The sequence below is a fragment of the Zootermopsis nevadensis genome, unplaced genomic scaffold (genome assembly GCF_977971745.1).
Source record: "Zootermopsis nevadensis isolate Lab colony 2312 unplaced genomic scaffold, Znev_1.0 Znev_ptg000012l, whole genome shotgun sequence".
Lineage (NCBI taxonomy): Eukaryota > Metazoa > Arthropoda > Insecta > Blattodea > Termopsidae > Zootermopsis > Zootermopsis nevadensis.
The window spans coordinates 4,470,946-4,490,308 of record NW_028259144.1 but is presented as its reverse complement, the minus strand read 5'-3'; the positions used below and the strand labels follow the sequence as shown (position 1 = coordinate 4,490,308).

Here is a 19,363-nt window from a genome sequence, read left to right as displayed (position 1 = left end):
GGTGTGGCTCGCTTTAACACTACATGTGGGTTACAGCTTAACAAATGATCTTGTTCCTTCGATCCAAGTGACAAACATATGATCTCAAAGGACAATGCTTTCTAATATTAGAGGTTCACGCGGCGGTAAATATGTCGATGTCGGTCTTTTGGGTTGTAACATCAGCCCTGAAAAAAGAATGTAGTATGATCGTCCGAAATGTTTCTATCTACCTACAAGGCTTTAGGTCTTCAGTTCCGAATACCAACATCGACTATAATTTTCTACATTACACAATCTGTGCGATCTGTGGAATTAATACCTACATGCTACCAACTGCTCACAGATACCAGCATAAATTATGCATAATAAACATTTATGTAACTCTAATAAAATAACTAAATTTAGAAATTAAAAACAACCACGATAACTATCTTGTGGCCCTGATTATGAAGACAGCAAGAACCTCCGAAACGTTGGTAAACTTCTACACGGCGCTACAACCCAGAAGATAGCCATCTTCGTACTCACCGCCTTATGAAAAAGAATTTTAATAATCGTTTATACGTACATCCTACCGGCCTTATCATACTGGTTAAAATATCGTAATGAAAACAGAAGTACTTTCTTCCTAAAATTTCTACTTCGCTGTTAGAAGGTTCTCAGTTCAAATTCTAGCTTGGACTGCTAGCCTGACTTTTCTCTGTCGCCCAACCAAACCCAGATAACGGGATAGACCAGGATTTTAACACATGTTCAACCTAAGAATAACTGAGTAACCAACATAATGTCGCCCAAAATAATATAAGTATATGGGCCTTTCTAGATTCTTTCAAATGGCGCGTTCATTTAAAGGGAGAATGCGGATTGGATTCATATGACTCAAGTTAGGGACACGGTAATAAACATTCGGGTTCCATAAAAAGCGAGGAAATTATTGACTAGCTGAGCGTGCTTTTAAATTTTCAAGGTCTCAACTGCATAAAGTTAATTCAAAGGCCTAATGCTTACTTACTGCAGATAACAAATACAGTATGGCAAAGATACTAAAGTGTACAGATTTAGTAGTTACTCGTAAAATCACCGGTAAGGTTAAGAACTACTGCCGGTTTAACACATTATTCCAGACTGTACACTGTGCAGAGAATGGTATGTGTGAAGAATTCAAAATTGCATTTTTCTGGAATACTGTCGCCACACTTGATGGGGTTCCGTAGTTGAAAATGAAGTGGAGCAGAGTGGAATGAGTGCTTTATTATAACTGAGACCGGCTAGCCAGAGGGCTGAAGTCTTGTCTCGTCTGGTTTCGTACAAGACAGGCGCCATGGGTGTGGAGGAAAAATGATACTCAGCAGTGCATCCAATTATTACGAAAAATAAACTAACGGCCACCAAAAGCGTGTTAATTTGCAGCAAAACACATACCTGGTTTTAAGCATGAGAGGAAATGTTTTGTTAACAGAACTAAAAGTCTGATTAAACATATTTTCTGTATTAAGAGTCCAATTATCTTAGACTAGCTTTTTAACACAACATTTATGTCCTTCTTTGGCAAAAAAGAACATGTAAGATTTGAGGTTTTCGCAGCGGTGAGTATGAAGATTTCTGTCTTCTGGGTTTTTGCGCTGTGTAGTCTGGTCGATGTTAACCAACGTTTCGGAGGTCATACTACCTCCATCATCAGGGTATGAAGATTTCTGTCTTCTGGGTTGTTGCGCTGTGTAGACTGGTCGATGCTTACCAACGTTTCAGAGGTCATACTGCCTCCATCATCAGGGCGATTGGTATGAAGATTTCTGTCTTCTGGGTTGTTGCGCTGTGTAGTCTGGTCGATGTTAACCAACGTTTCAGAGGTCATACTGCCTCCGTCATCAGAGTATGAAGATTTCTGTCTTCTGGGTTGTTGCGCTGTGTAGTCTGGTCGATGTTAACCAACGTTTCAGAGGTCATACTGCCTCCGTCATCAGAGTATGAAGATTTCTGTCTTCTGGGTTGTTGCGCTGTGTAGACTGGTCGATGTTTACCAACGTTTCAGAGGTCATACTGCCTCCATCATCAGGGCGAATGGTATGAAGATTTCTGTCTTCTGGGTTGTTGCGCCGTGTAGTCTGGTCGATGTTAACCAACGTTTCAGAGGTCATACTGCCTCCGTCATCAGAGTATGAAGATTTCCGTCTTCTGGGTTGTTGCACTGTGTAGTCTGGTCGATGTTTACCAACGTTTCAGAGGTCATACTGCCTCCGTCATCAGGGCGATCGCGCAACAACCCAGAAGACAGAAATCTTCAAAAAGGAACATATTTTCGAGAATGAATACCGCTATTCTTCTACACATGATGACCTTGTACTGTCCACCATTTATGCAACGGCCAGGTTTGCCCCTTTGTGAAACGATATTTCTCTTTGTCTGTTGCAAAAACTACGTCCCAAATTGGAAGCAGACAACGAAAAACGAAAATTCCTGTTTAGACATACCAATAAACGATCACTGGACCCAAAAAAGTTTAAGTTATTTCTGTGTTTAATTACGTACAGACGTACGGAGGAGTAAAGTTATAACTCCACCCATTCTTAACCTTGGCACTAGATTCATGTGAGTGGTCAGCACGACGCCACGAAGACGTGTAGGGAGATGAAGGTATATAGCTCCACACATTTTCCCAGCTCTAGATGGAGGTGACAAGGCAACATGGCGATCCGGCCGCTTTCCAATTTGAAATTATCCTTTCAATAACGCCTAGGTTATCCAAATGGCATCTTCTACTATATTCAATGATAGATTAAATGTTTAATTAAAATGACTGATATATCTGTACGTAAACAAAGGAGCATACGAGTAAAGAACTTCGACTTGGTACGTGCAACAGTAACGTAATAAAGATTGCAGAAACCTGACAGTGGTGTCGGAATACATGAAGACAGTCGGTTGCCAACAGAAGGGTCAGGTGGAAGTCGCGCTGGAGGCATTGACCCTCTGTGGGCAGCTGTTTGTACAGATGTGCCTGTACCGTCGGGAAAACTGTCTGCCGGCAATTCTTAATAAAGTGACTTACTGAGAGGAAAAGTAGTTTATACGTGGCAGAGTTCCGTGTGTACTGAGGAGATATTTAGAACGTCTGTTCGCGTATTTCTATGTTGTGCTAACTTGTGTAGAGGCTTTGCGACGGGCTGATTCCTTTCCAAAGGGTCCTGCCAAATATCTAAACAATTTTTTTTAAAAAATCACACATGTGAAGACGCCAAGGTCCTTCAAGGACCACGAATTAAGTATTGCTATGTGGTCACCTGAGGAGTATGAAGCAATGGCGAAATGATCAAGGGTAAAATCGAAGTGATTCCTTCCCTTTAGAACTTCCGTGTAGACTTGGAACAAATCAATAATATTTCGGAGAAATATACAGTCTCCATTCCTGTAGGAGGCAATACATTCTACAGAATGTTTATATCAGACACGTCCACGCGGTGTTACAACCCACATAACCAACGTCAACTACCTTTTACGAAAATCACCGAGATAATCTGACAATAAAAGATGCACCGTCAAAGCTTGTTAGAAATATAATATTGCAGTCTGAACAAGGAATAACAAAAATACCACCACCATTACCATAATACTAAAATGGTTAGTATTCTCAACGTAAACCATGCAAAAAGAAAACAAATATATCATAAGGATTCATACCTTTGGGTATCATCTTGGTTTGATGAACGGACTGTCGTTATGGCAGCCATTTCTCTCACACTTCCTCTTTTTTTTTAATCCGATTGTGCGTTTTGATTGTTCCACTTGTTTGTTCTCGCCTTGTCACACCCCGTCAGCTACGAAAACACTTCGTTTGGCCTATCTTCCACATTTATCTCTAATTATCTGTCCATAATTATATGGTATTTTATTTATTCCGCAAACCATCACAAGTTTTGGCGTCGTCTAACATCTCTCTTTCACACTCCATCGTGACAATGGGAACTTCTGCATCAAATGTCTGCAATGATAACCCCGGAGAAATTAAATGGATCCACAAAAGCTACAAAAGAAAAACAAATATCATCAAAATTATCTCTCGCGTTCAATTAACATCACGCGATATTTGTATGAAATATATAAAATAAATGTGTAGCGAGGAAGTCTTTTCTGAGCGTCCATCTGCATATTTCGTCTCAAAAATTACTCAGTAGTTTTTCATTATATTTTATATCAGAAATCTACACCAAGAATTGTCAGATTACTTGAGTTTTGGTTCGTTATCAGTCAAACATGGCCTTTACTCAGCACAAAGCTGAAATCAAATTTCGTCAGCTTATTCAAAAATGGCTAACTGCCTCCTGCTGGACGACTGATGACAAAGGAAGAAACTTGGGGTCAGACCCGTGCTGAGCAGTTCAAGACTCTTTCCCACGGGAGATAGTTTCCCCAAGAGCAAGCTCGAAACTGAACGCTCACTTCCATCTCGAGCCGAGATCCAAAATTCACTGAGCTTTATCGTCACCCTTACATGCAGTGCCACCTACACGGTAAATCTACCTTCCTCTACCTACCAATGGAAGAAAACAAATACATTTCTACATACATCATACTCGGCACATGAAACTGTGGCTGCTAAAATCGTGACATTTATGTCAAGAATTCCGAACTGCTAAAACTGGCTATTATAATTTTTACAGCCAATTAGACAATAAAAAAAACAAGAGTATTGCAATTCTCCCGCGTAAGAGAGTAAACACTAATTTAAAACACATTTGTTTTAAGCAATTACTTCGTTTTTCCTCTATACAGCTGTAAAATTAATTATGTGGTAGTGACATGAATGCAAGAACAGGACACGACCCTAGCGGTTTTACCAGATGATTTATATGCATTAATAATACAAACCACTTCCTGTGACATGATTTCTGTTCTGTTAAAACGTGATTAAAAAAAACATCGTAAAAGTAGTGTTCAAAGAAAGAAAACCTTTGATGTCAAAATAGGACAAACCATACGAATGCTTGCACCGGAAACAATTATAATCATATCTTCTTTCTAACAACTCGGATCTCAACAAACTATTTACTATTGATTTAAACTTTTAGTAACGTTCACGCCACGGTTGTTTAACATGCATTTCTATTAATTTATCAAGCAGAGTAATTCAGGAAACTTGTTTCAAAGCAGCTTTCACCGTTTCTTATTGCACGTGGATTTACTGGCTGTCAAATACGAGTCAGAAGTTAGGATAGCCGTATCCTGGCCAAGTGTTTCTCAACTCAGTGTGGAAACATATTAAAACAGAGCCAGCGTCCACTTCAATATCTCCAAGCACACTTAATCATGTGTTACTTTGTGTTTAAACCGTATTTATATTAATTTTCACACATTAAAAACAGCTATTCTGAAAAATCTGTGTCTGACACACCGTACGTAAAGAAACAAATTCAATTAATTTTAAATTCTGGAGAAAAAAAAAGATGAAATATCACGTTCTCACGACGGTGAAAATAAAAAATGACTGACTTACGGGATGTTGCGCCATGTTTTGCCGCCTCCATCATCACAGCAATAAGTCCTCATGATGGAGGCAGCAAGTACCTCTAAAACGTCGGTAAACGTCTACCAGACTACACGACACTACAACCCAGAAGACAGCCATCTTCATACTCGCCGCCATGAAAACTTAAAACCCTAAATAAACATAAGTGCGAGTAAAATTAAGTTTCCTTTGTACTCTAGAAACACGCCACAAAGATACAAAGGCGGACTAATGTTCTGCTTTCTGGATGTCGACACTGGATGGAGGCGAGCTGTCGCCTGCACATTCCTTTATCACCCTCCGCCCCCCACCAGCGAAAAACTCAGCGGTGCCCTCTGAATAGAAGTACGAATGAGTACCAGAGCCACTTATAAATGTGATCATGAACAGAAAAATACCTTTCCTTGCCAGTCACTACCGATTCTGCCTATGAAACACGTCCTAAAAAAATCAATCCAAGTACAAATGACGAGCCAACTACTTGTTTCTGATGTAAACGACACTCAGAGTGAAATACAAATCCGGAGTTATTCTGAAATATTATCATAACAAATAGAATCAGTTTGTTACTGCCCACAAAGCACTTGTCAGTCAGTGTCAGAAAATGGGCAGTATATTACCATATCGTCTCCTGGTGAAATTTGAAACTTCTTTATGCAAATACTTAGTACAATACTGGCAAATAAAAGCTTGGTGGAAGCTGGTCTAAGCCACAATTCTTAGCCTGGACAAAACACAACTGACTCCCAAGGTCTCTCGAGCACTTGGGCACTAACCGACTCTTCACCTACCAACAGTAAACAGTTCATGACACTAAAAATTTATTGGTGTGATGATATAACACAACTTGCACACATCTTCTGAAGGTCAAAATGATAACACTCTTTATCACAACGCACGTTACATTTCACTTTTCTCACAGAAAACACAGACCACCATTTCACTAAGTCGACATGTTGCCTCCTGAATAACTACCTGCCACAATCTGCGCATGCGCTGTAAATCTCGGCAACTTCAAACTCCGCACACCGAACTCTTGGCTACAGAAGTACACTCAGACTCAAAAATAACAACTGATAAATCCAACGATACTTCTCAAATTATAGTGTACGGTTGGCAAGCGTCCTTCATACATCATATCGTTTCACAAGACTGTCAGTAAAGTGACTGTCTGAGTTCGATTCCTGTGCAACAGTTGGCTGCTTCTTGTAGCCACCACCCAGCGTACCAGAGCGGGTTAAAGAGTGAAACTTGCATCGCATCGTGTGCAGATTTAGAATTCGCGGAGCTATACCTCCACATCATCATACGCCTTCATAAAGCGGTGCCAAGGCACAGGGGAATGTCTTATTCCCGGGAAGGTCTTCTTAGGTAGGCTGATTTTTAAGTTATTTACCGACGCTGACTGCAGATTTTAGAAATATCGGCGAAGATGGGACCATGAACAGTTAAGTATTTGGAGCAAGCAAGTTGGCGTGTACTTTAAGATCATCTTCCTGTATTCGATGTATTAAGACCACAAAAATCTAAAGACAGAAGGCAACCCAGCTGAGATTCAAACCAGGTGCACTCAAAAAACAGTGCAATGCTCTATCAGCACGTTTTGCAGTGGCTTTGATATTTTATTTATTTGTAGTGTTCTGTCTGACGACAGGTCCATATGAACAGGATCCTTCCATCCTTTTCTCGGACTGGGACCTGTTCATATACGTTCTTGGCAGATGATCCAGAAGTGGTTTGCCATTGCCTTCTTCTGTGTGTGAATGGAGTAATTGTTGGGATGCCACGGAGGAAAACTCCGTGTTGCCTAGACCACGGCCTTGCCCAACACAAGTTATAAATTCGGGCACCGCCGGGAATCGAACCCTAGACCCCAGGATTACAAGGCCAGCGTTCTAACCGCTAGACCACCGTGGTTGGCTTTTTGGTTCCGGTACCGGGAATCGAACCCGAGCCTCCCGGGTGAGAGCCAGGTATCCTAACCACTAGACCATACCGGATGGCTTTGATACATAAAGACAAATATTAAATCGTCCCTGAGTAGGCAAAATGCTATGAAAACGTATAGATGGCGTGTAGGAAAATCTCCATACAGACCAAGAATATAGATGGACATGAAAGGTAGATAAACCCCAGAGCAGTGGTAAAAAAGTAATGTTGTCCCACTATACGCCATGTAGGCGTTTGAGGGGAGTGGTGGTATAGCTCCTACTCATTCAAACCCAAATAGAAATGGTAGCGATGAGAATAATCCCATTTCCTACCAGGAATCAGACCCACGTTGTCCAGCCCGTAGCCAGTCGCATCGCTGATAGCGATATCCACAATTTTTACAACAAATTTCCGAACTTTCATGCCTGGCATGTTGTAGTCGCATTTCTATAGCTCTCAGCTTCTTCGTTCTCACCACATGAACGAGTAATTCCACCTCCTTAACCAGACTATCCTTTGTTTGAAAACCGAGTAAGCTTTAAAGGAGACGCCTTTCATGTACAATGCCTAATTAACACATTCATCACCAACAAAACAGACGATCATAATAATCATGATGATAGAACGAATTCTATGCATCAGCATCCTTCTTGAGAAGCTAATAGTTGCTCAACGTGTTAAGAAATTCTCTGTCGTTTATTGAACCCTAAGGTTCAGTACCGTGATGATGAATGTTTTCTGGGAACTTGCGTCGTGTAGTCTAGTAGAATCTGACTGGCCTTTCAGAGGTGTTTACCTCTGAAACGTCGGTAAATTTCTACCAGACTACACGGCGCAACATCCTAAAGGATATTCATCTTAAAAATTAGGGTTATTTGTTGAGATAAAATCAATGTTAACAGTTAAATAACTTGTACTGTGGTTATAATTATAGAAAAATATAAAAATAATTAACGAGAAAAATTAATGAAAGATTAATACTGTGCCGAGAAGAATATTTGAAAATAAGAGAGGAAGTAAGAAGAAGGGAGACATGTAGCACGAAAGGGACGACACGTTAAATGCGTAAGAAATTTTAATTGGAAAACCTAAAGGGAACAGACCTCTGATGAGACCTATGTGTAGATAAGAGGATAATATTAAAATGGATCTTAAGAAACTATATGAGCGTGTAAACTGAATGCGTCAGCTTCAGAACAGCGATCGGTGGCAGGATCTTGCGAAGACGGTAATGGAAATTCGAGTTGCACAGAGACATCATTTCTCGGCTTCTCAAGAATTTTGTACCATGGTGATTGGTTAGTGAGTGAGTTGATACACTTTGAGACGCAGTGTCTACAAATCCTCACCTCTAGGGGCGAAAGCATGAGTTACGAAACATTTTGCAAGAACCGATTACAGAAAACCGGTCGTCTTAATTATCACTGATTACGTCACCTGTCATTTTCAGTACAGAGCAACGTAACTGCCCCACGTTAGAGTCATTTAGTGACAAAATTACGATGAGGTTAAAGTTGCTTACGCTGCTAGACGTACCACACATTCATAACCTAGTTACAAGAAATTTCTTAGGAGATTGCACAGATAAAATTAACGCAAACCGCAAGTTGTCGTACCAAGCGCAAAGTAACAAAAATATGGCTCTGCAGACTAGTTTAGATTTCATTACAACAGAATCAAAGAACTTCAAGGAAATTATAAGAAGTTATGACTACGTGCTCCTTCGTCAAGGATACCACGCTCTTCATACGGAGGCGACAGGTACTTATGAATCAATAGTGGATTACCCAACAAAAATAATTAATGACAGATTCCGTTTTATAGATGACGGTCACGAATCGGCTCCAACCGTTTTACTTCTCCAAAAACCCATTTCCTTGACGTCTACGACGAGCTGACCGCCCACAGCGCTGTCCTGCTAAGTGGCATAGAACAGCAGTGTACGAAATTCTGGCAGGGGTCAGATATGAGACTCAGGCTCGATTTGGAGACGTAATTTCTATGAACGCGGCAGATACGAGGTGCGATCAGAAAGTTTCCAGACTGCGCCTATAAAAACCCGTACACTTATCTCAGGTATTAAATTCATCCATCACCCTCGAAGTAGTTCCTCTGGGAGTGAACACAACGATCCCAGCGCCGCTGCTAAGTCTGGAAGCATCCCTGGAAATCTTTCTTTGTCAGCCTGTCAAGCACCATCTGCGATTCTGCCTGAATCTCTTCTATCGTCTCAAATCTCCTTCCCTTTAGCTGAATTTTCATCTTTGGGAAGAGGAAACCTTAGAAAGGAAGTTGGGGTCGGTTCTTGCAAGATCTTTGAGCTCCTGACAAACGAGAAGTCGATTCTGCTTCTGGTCCTCAGACAGGAGCCTTGGCACAAACTTGGCTGCGATGCGTCGCATGTGGAGTTCTTCCTTTAGAATCAGCTGACAGGTCCCATAGCCTATCCCAACAATGTCGCACAAGTCGTTGATGGTACGACGTCGATCTTCGTGAATGGCCTGCCGAATCTTCGTAACATTTTCGGGCGTTGTGCTCGAAGATGGTCGTCCAGAACGCTCGTCATCATCGACAGAGGTTCGGCCATTTTTAAAACGTGAATGCCACACAAAAGTTTGTGCACGACCCATTGCGGACTCCCCAAATGCTTGCTTTAGCATTTCATAGGTTTCCGTAGCCGTTTTGGCGAGTCTTTGGCAAAATTTGATGCACACGCCATTCCGAAATCGCAGGAGGGTCGGTGTAATGCACTACCAAAACGCCCGTAACTAAGAAACAAATGCTAATTCGATGATGCCGGCTGGCACACTGATTCACTATGAATACAGGCCCAACCCCTTAGCGGCAGAAGCTCGTACTACATCCGGTTCGCCCGCTATTGACACAGTCTTGAAACTTTCTGATCGCACCTCGTACAGCGAAAATTTGCAGACCTACTGTTAAAATCCTCAATATATTTATTTATTTATTTGTGATTTATTTCACATCGCTGAAAATAACTCACAGAGCTGAATGGTAATTTCATCAATAAACAATTAATTAGAAAGGATATGGAAGGAAGAGATCGTTATCTAACTTAAGGTACTATCCCGGCATTTGCTTGGAGGGACTGAGGAAATTTGCGAAAAACCTCAGTCACAATATCACGTCTCTGGGCCTAGATTTGAACCCCGCGACATACAAAGCAAGAGCACCAACCACTCCCCTTAATATAAACATGGAATTATGATCTCGATATATGTCTGTTGTACTGGGCGTTCGCATTTCAAACCTAGATGCCAGGCATTTTATTGCGTATTTGAATTGTCTCAAGAATAGCTACTACCTTGATATGGAGGCCACGCTACAACGAACTAACTCCATTTATCAATAACCTTTAGTTCTATCGCATACCCCACAACAATATTCGCGATTTCAGTCACTCACTCACACGCAATACTTCGTCGTTATAAACTCAGAAGCCGTCAGAATAGTGACTGTGGCTTGGACGGCCAGGGATCGATTCCACATAGGAGCACAGATTATTGTAAGTGAGATTTCAGGTTCTCATGGTGGCGAATATAAAGGTGAATGTTGCTCCGTGTAGTCTCATAGAAACTTACAGAAGTTTCGGAGCTATTTGCTGTCTCCATCATCAGGGCTATGATATGCAGGAAGCAAGTGCCTCAGAAATTTCTGTAAAATTCTGACTGACTACACGGCACAGCATCTCACAAGACATTCATCTTCGACGATCTTCTCGATCTCCTTCTACATGACCATCTTCATCTTCTTGCCATTACATTCCTCTTTATCTTATTCTCCTGGTATTTTCCCATCTTCGTGTTTTGCCCCCCTTTCTCCGTCCGTCCTTTCTTCAATCCAACTTAATTTCTCTTGTCGGCAGACATGTTTTTCTTCAGACCTCTGTACATTCATGTTGCTTGCTTCTACCCATTCGGACCCTGAATGTTTAATTTTTATTTTATTTATTTATTGTTCTGTCTAACGACAGGTCCATATGAACAGGATCCTTCCATCCTTTCCTCGGACTGAGACCTGTTCATATACGTTCTTGGCAGATGGTCCAGAAGTGGTTTGCCATTGCCTTCTTCTGTGTGTGAATGGAGTAATTGTTGGGATGCCACGGAGGAAAACTCCGTGTTGCCTAGACCACGGCCTTGCCCAACACAAGTTATAAATTCGGGCACCGCCGGGAATCGGACCCGAGACCCCAGGATTACAAGGCCAGCGTTCTAACCGCTAGACCACCGTGGCCATCATTTATTTATTTAGTGTTCTGCCTGACGACAGGTCCATATGAACAGGATCATTCCATCCTTTTCTCGGACTGGGACCTGTTCATATACGTTCTTGGCAGATGATCCAGAAGTGGTTTGCCATTGCCTTCTTCTGTGTGTGAATGGAGTAATTGTTGGGATGCCACGGAGGAAAACTCCGTGTTGCCTAGACCACGGCCTTGCCCAACACAAGTTATAAATTCGGGCACCGCCGGGAATCGAACCCAAGACCCCAGGATTACAAGGTTAGAAAGGCTGTAATGTTTAATTACTGTATAATATGTCTTAATCTGTACCTTCTTGTCACAATAATATCTGATCTTATGAATCCCATTATGGCTCCGTGTAACCAAGTTATATAAATTGCCGAGTGTTTCTGACGCTGTGTGGACTTGTCGGTAGATACCAGCGTTTCCAGGGAACATACCGCCTCCAACCTCTCTTCAGCCTTGAAGACTGAGACACTATATTTCTCCGAAACACTGGTATCTAACTATGAGTCCACACAGTGTCACAATACAGAAGGAAAAAAAAATTCGACATATTCAACGCCGTACAAACCTCAGTCTCACAAATTCTATCCTTCGTTGTCAGTCAAATCTTAAATCCGTGCTGTACCTGTCAAATCACAACTGGTACGTGCTGACCACTATGAATTGATATTTGTTTGTGTTGTCCAAGATCGATATTATCCGGGGTTTTTTGCACTCAGAGACACGCCCCAACGTTTACTTTGTTCTTTACATCAGTGCGTCACGAAGAACAATTTCCCTCCCGAACGGTGAACAATCAATTCCGATCAATGCTTCTTGCAATAAAAGGTGCAAAGGTAGAACCACGTTCTTTCTGTAACGAACAGAAAAATGGATATGCATAACGCAGCGCCTTAACAAACACGTATCAACTAATGACTTTCTAGCTACAGAATTGTCGTAACCCAGACTTCCGCGTGGGTCCGAACCTCTGAGGTCACAGCTTTTATCCTGAGTAACTCAAAAGATAAACACCCCTGGTAAATGACCCACATTAAAAAACTAGTTACGTCTTATCACGTCAACACAACCAATGGGCAACTACTCGTCTTATTACGTCAGACCACAATCTTTAAACACAGTGTACCGTTCGAAGTTTTGTGGAAATCGGATTCCGTTCCCAAGTGTTAAGGAAGGGACCGGCTCCGCCAAAGCCCCACACGTGTCAATATTAGTCGTCACTGCCTGCGTCTTTCATTATCAGACCAACATATGTAACCTCCAAGTCAGCGTCATTGTATGGCCTCAACTGACTGGTGTGACGTCATTTCTACCCGGCAACAAGGGATCCAGTTCCACACGCCACGGCCCATCACCAGGGCTCGGTAATCCCAGGTCAGTCCGTGTGGGATTTGTGGTTGCAAAGTGGCACTGGGACGCTGCCCCATGTGGGGGATGAACAATGGGCCCGTTAGAGACCCATTCAACAAAGACATCGTCTCATTCCCAAGCTACAATAACATGAAGTCGCTGTTGTAAAAAAAAATCTATTCATCTCATCGTCTCACAGATAAAAATATCTGCGACCTCCCACTCACTCTCGTTTTCCAAGGTATTATGATTTCTTACGCCTTCAGAAAGCAGCCCTCAGATCAAAACAAGATGGCTAAGACAGATGATAAAAAGTACAAAATGTCGACTAGAGAGCCTCAAAAAGCTTATATATGGTAGTTAGGTTTGCATTTTAGATGGAGCACTCAGTAAAATGGCAGATTACCCCTTCTCCGTCTCAATAACTCGATTGTGAAAAGAACTCTTCCACCATAATCCAAAATAATGTATAAAGAATAACCAACCCCTCATCTCCACACACACACACACACACACACAGCCGTTTTCAGTCCCGATACAGGAGCGACATCGTAAGAGAGGCGGTTAGCACTTGGAGGTTCAGCCTAAGAACATGTTCTCGACGTGGCCTTGTCTCCAGTTCTTGTCCGTCGCCGTGCACGCAGGTTCAACAGGATACTTCATGTTTTGCTGTCAGTACTCGTTTTTGCATCTCTGCTGTGTACTTGAAATTAAATAACGGTACTCCACTCTCTTTGCGGAGGCAATAAGCTCTATGACTCGAAACGGACAAGAACAGTACATGAATATTGAGTCCCCATGTCATTTCACAACTTCATTATTTATTGTCAGCAGAATTAGACGGAGGCCCTGACAGGGATCCGGTACCCACCCGGAAGCCGAGGACAAACGCATGGAGACGACTAAATCAATGGAGTTTTGCCCCTCTATATGGTGATTAGGTACAGGAATAACTTTGCATTTACAGCGCAGAACGACAATAATTTCTTATTGAAGACCATGATAATTATGACGATTGTAAAATAAAATTGACCGTGGCCTATTTTAAAATACTGTTGCAGTAAGTATATGACTGGATACTTGTTCAATTTTAAAATAATATTTTAATATTTAATAATAATATTTTATTGTGATTAGACTGATAAAATTGAACAAGTATCCAGTCATATACTTACTGCAACAGTATTTTAAAATAGGCCACGGTCAATTTTATTTTACAATCGTCATAATTATCATGGTTTTCAATAAGAAATTATTGTCGTTCTGCGCTGTAAATGCAAAGTTATTAAAATATTATTTTAATATTTAATAATAATATTTTATTGTGATTAGACTGATAAAATTGAACACAATATGACGCAACATTATCATCTTATATGACTGGAGTTTGTTTCTTAGTAGATTTCAGGTTGGCTGTCTTCAAGTTTACTAAACACTTTCCCAATTACGTGATAAATGAGTTGTAAGAGACGTAAAAGTAAGCCGTAATGAAATATTTTAAGGTGCTATCCCAGAGTAAAATCACGATAAACCTTTTAATGACAACCGAATATCAAGCCGAGATCAGAACTTTGTATCTCACAAACACGAGCGTAGTATCAACCAGAATCTTTAAACGCTAGTATTCGTTAACATGGCTTTTAGCCGAAATGACATCCTTTGTTTCTCAATGCCGCTAAATCAGCTGTAAATGTTGTGTAACTTCAAATAAGAAACTACGTAACAGATCACACAAAAATAATATAATAAAAAAAGCAGGAGAAAGGAACTGATATCTTTCTAAATCACTACCTGGGATTTGCCTGTAGGGGCTGAAAACATAATGAAAATCTCAGTCAAGATAGTCGATCTCCCTAAATGATAATTTCATATATCGGGATGACAGACTTGAAAAGGGGGTGTCGAACCCGGCTCTTCAAAATGTGACGTAGGCTTGTTTGTTTGAAGAGGGTGACTACTTGGCAGAGGCCACTGAAACTCAAGACAGGTTTCAAACACTACACAGCAAGTTCTTTGCCTCTTTTACCACGGCCAGACGTCGTGCACCGTACAGTTACCTCCAATACGTTGTAGACATCCCTGCTGCAACGCATCAGAGACCAACTACTTAATCCAGCTGGTCGGATGGATACTGGATTGGAACTTGCCTTCCACGAAGTATAATGCTATATGTTTCTAATGGGTTTATTGGAATTTCGTAACAAAATATTAAAATTAGCCCCTGCAAGACTTGTACTTATATAATGACTCAAATGAATGTTTACATTTAACGCACTAAATATGTAAGATCACTAAATCGGAAAGAAAATTCAGACCAATGGCAATGCGAGTAGACTGCGTTTATTAAAGGCGATGTGACAGCTCGAAAATCGCCAGATCGATCAGAAGAGATTTTCCTGTAAGTCCGTTCAAGGTGAAAGGCTACGCATTGATATAAAATACGACAAGCTTGCACCTAGAACAAGTTTTTTGTGGACAGTAAGAAAGGAGAAGAACATCCGGATGTCTAGAACAGGGGGTGTACAAATATACGTAAACCCTAGTATAGTATTCTCAGTCTTCACGGGCCAGAACAAAGTGTGAGTTACAGTGCAGTGAGGATGGATGGATTGATTGATTGATTGATTGATTGACTCTTGGTTCTAAGGCGGCCGTCTTCTGCGACAAGAGTTCAGACCAAAACCAGCCAGCCATTCTACTGATACAGCATCACAGCTTGTTGTCTGTGATTGCTGATTCAGTCTTTGGTTATACAACAACGCTAATTCAGCTGCACAGATTAGGCCTACGTATCGACGATTTTGAACGATAAATAGACATAAATATGGAGAGAGAAAAAATTGTCGGGGCATATTAACACTTTAAACTACAGCGGTAACTATACGTACCACAGGCTTTAACAAACAAATTCTGAGCTTTACCCACACAGTGTAATCACAGGTTACGTATGATTCTCAAAATAAACAATAACCATCTGAGCTTTGCAAATAAAATATATTGTGCTTTCTTTGATGTAGAAACTAAATGTTTAAAAACTATTTATATGAGCTTCGGTTTCAAAGGGTTAAATACACTAAATCACAATTCATGCACGAATAACTTTTTATTTTTATGTCAGCCAGTTTGTAATCATGGAATGTTCGTGCTCCAAATTTCTGTAGCACAAAACCTCAAGCCTCCTGCCCCCCCCCCCCCATTTATCCTCTTCTTTCCTCTACGCAAATCTCAAACAGCTCCACAACAGTTTCTCAGCCGGGGGTCCGCGAGTTTAGTAGATTAAAAAAATTTTTAAAAAAACATGACGAAAGAAAGTATACCTTCTACCATAGATTTTAATGTGTGAGATAATGCTGGGGAAAATGTCAAAGCGAGAAGCGTACAAGCTGGCAGGGTGTCCCACTTACATTATTCTTATGTTGTCCTGACGTCGAAGCTGCTCGTCCCTGTGCAGAACCTCCATGATCAGTTGCTGTTCTTTGTCTGTGAGTTGTGGCAGATCAGGGGCAGAGCGCGTCAGAGAAGGAAGGCCTCCCGGACCACGAGGCCTAGGTACGGACACCTCACCCATCCCTACAAAATAAATGTTACCCAACTCAGGTTTATTACACTGGGCAACGTCCATCAGCTGAGCTACACCGTTTCTTAAGTGCGTTCACAACTAAAAGTTGTAAAATAGGCAGGTGCCCACGATACCTTGTGGGGAATCCCCGAGTCTTGTCTTCATCGTTACAATGTTCAAATATTAAATCTTGGAGGCACCAGAATTGCCACACCGTAAACAATTTCGTACCTGGTTTACGATTGTATTTACTTCAATAAGAGCTATTAGTTTCTAAAGTAGAGTATGTTCTTCGTGGCAAGCCAACTTTACATTTTAGCGTAATAAATTAACATCATCGGCATAAACCACGAGTCGATGTGTTCCATACAATACCAATCTTGGTTGTCTTAATGACATGTTCTAAAATCAACGGTAATATCCTCCTACGTTAACTCCTTGTTCCAGGTCATTCTAAACAACAATTACGTCATATAGATACATTCTATTGCTGTTGATAGACTAACCTTGACTGTAATAAGTTGATTTTCAGAATTTTCGTACGTCCTTCCAGGAAAATTATCAGCCAATACCTTAAAACACACACTGACTGCTTCCTTCCAAGTCCTTACCCATTCATTCCTCATTCTTAATTACCCTACAGCCGAATCTATTTAACATTTGGCATAATTTAATAGATCGCAATACAACAAACACCTCTCTAGTAGCTGTAAATATTAGTCTAAAATGCATTACACCATCGGCAAGTGGGTTTAAAGCAAGTATAGGATGATTCAAAAATCTCTGCGCACACGTGCCGTATGTGGCACTCGTGACGTGTGAGTCACGTGATTATGCCTTTCATCGACACATCTTGTAATTAGTTGTAACAGGAAGTTAGCTACGAGGAATATATTTGAGTTCTTTCTGGTGTAAAGGTACTTTTGAATCATCCTGTATAACAACTTGTTTTGTGTAGCAATGCAGTGGGACGGCGCATGTGAAAATAACAGTCTGCTTCCCAGAAAACTAGATAATTATTCTGTCACTTTCCGGTTGGCGTTAAATAGGGTCGGCCTACAATAAGTTACCGCCTTCCTGTACTGCGGTAACAAACATTTATTATGGATATTTCAGTCGCATAATTACATCTTCCGTGTAATTTATACTAGTAATTACACTGTTTAAAATTACATAATATATGCTGATCGTTTATATACAGATAAGAAACTCAGAATGCTGCTCCATATCTTCTCAAGAAGGGATCTGTACCACAGAGTTGTCATGGACACAGAAGATATCAAATCTAGAAAATATACTACCATATCCCATTGAAACTATATACGGATCGGGGCGTTTGAAAACCATTGCACCATGTGTAATGGCATATGGCAACACAAACGTTTCAGATTTGAAACTGGAAACCCGAGACACATGCTGGAATCCCCTCTTCCTACAAATTCCACAATTAATATTCAAATTTTCGAACGTCATTTTATTTTCGTCTAATATGGCTTTTGGCGTGGTATAAAGTGGGACATATTTCCTTCTTGACTGGAATTCAAATAAGACGGTGAACGGTTATGTTAGGTAAGTTAGAACGGCTTATATAAGGACGCAAAGTCGTAAATAATACACAAATTGTAGTGACAGGTAACGGGGATTCGGAAATTTTAAATAATGTTAGACTTGTAACTAGTATCTGTAAATAAACGTCAAGTCAGCAACAAATATACACGGTTGCCGAAATAAAGGTGTTCCACACACAGTAAGAGGAAGTTTACCGTTGTTTCAGAGGCGCTTGCTGCCTCCATCTTCAGGGCAATGAGTAAGCTGAGTTAGATTTACTCGTCGTGATAATGGAGGCACCAAGCACTTCTGAAACTTCTACTGGACAAGACGGTGAAACATTCAGAAGACAAGTCATCTTCATATGATAAAGAAGTTTAAGAATACCATCATTATTTCAATCACTTCCGCACACAGACATCACTAGTTTAAGCACAAATTAAACAGTGGCCGTATTACTATATTTTTCTGGTTCTAACCTATAGAATGTGTAAATAGGAATAACAGTAAACATTATCAAAGAATATTAAATATTAGACCAACACTTACCTTAGTGTCGTTGAGGCTGACAACACATCCCGTGTACAGGAGTTAATCTTGTTCTCTCATGCTGAACAGATACGTTATTATTGAAAACGATGTTTCGACTCTAAACAGTATAACTTTTCCGAGTTCACAAAAAACAACCATTCATACACGTGTGCAAATGTCAACTGAATCAAAACAGGATCAACATGGCCACGCATTGCCAACATAACCGAACATGACGGTTCACGACTTCCTTGATGATTATGGCGCAAATATGCAGCCCAATGCCATTGGCTGCTTAAGGGCGTCACACGATGCTGCCATCTATCCACGGAGGATTGGTAAAAGGCCATTGTGGTGCCGATGGCTCAACCTATAATTAAACGAACTACTTACCAACCTATACTATTTATTCCTCAGCGTTCCAATCAATTTCACCTTTTAACCAAGTCACATCAATCAATAACTTTCAATTCTTGATAATTTTCTCCATCTTTCGGCTATTTACATACTTTTAGTCAACCCATGATTGAGGAGAAAAGTATTTTTCAACATTTTCATTCAATTCTATATACACATGAAACAAGCTTGGGCAGTTAAAATGTGTTAAAATTAAATGCATCAGACATGTTAAACAACAATTAAAATAACAAAAACACCAAACCAACAATCAAACTGGGAAAGGACA

At 40.7% G+C, this 19,363-nt stretch overlaps 1 protein-coding gene and 1 non-coding gene across 7 annotated transcripts in view; both read right to left on the bottom strand.

Moving 5' to 3' along the window:
* LOC147873945 (uncharacterized) overlaps positions 1-18,904 on the bottom strand; it is a 95,085-nt gene extending 76,181 nt beyond the window's left edge. For 2 of the 6 annotated variants that reach the window (XM_087347665.1, XM_087347669.1), the window contains exons 1-2: positions 16,445-16,578; positions 3,661-3,961 (exon numbers count right to left, since the gene is read on the bottom strand). In XM_087347665.1, the coding sequence (XP_087203791.1) occupies positions 3,661-3,710 (50 nt within the window). In that variant the 5' untranslated portion in view covers positions 3,711-3,961; positions 16,445-16,578. Of the gene's footprint in view, positions 1-3,660; positions 4,004-6,276; positions 6,474-16,444; positions 16,611-18,696 lie in introns of those variants that run through there. The other 4 variants (XM_087347664.1, XM_087347667.1, XM_087347666.1 and 1 more) reach the window with 4 other exon arrangements.
* TRNAE-CUC (transfer RNA glutamic acid (anticodon CUC)) lies at positions 7,414-7,485 on the bottom strand. The gene has a single exon. It is a non-coding gene; the product is annotated as a tRNA-Glu (tRNA).
* Positions 18,905-19,363: the final 459 nt, after the last annotated feature.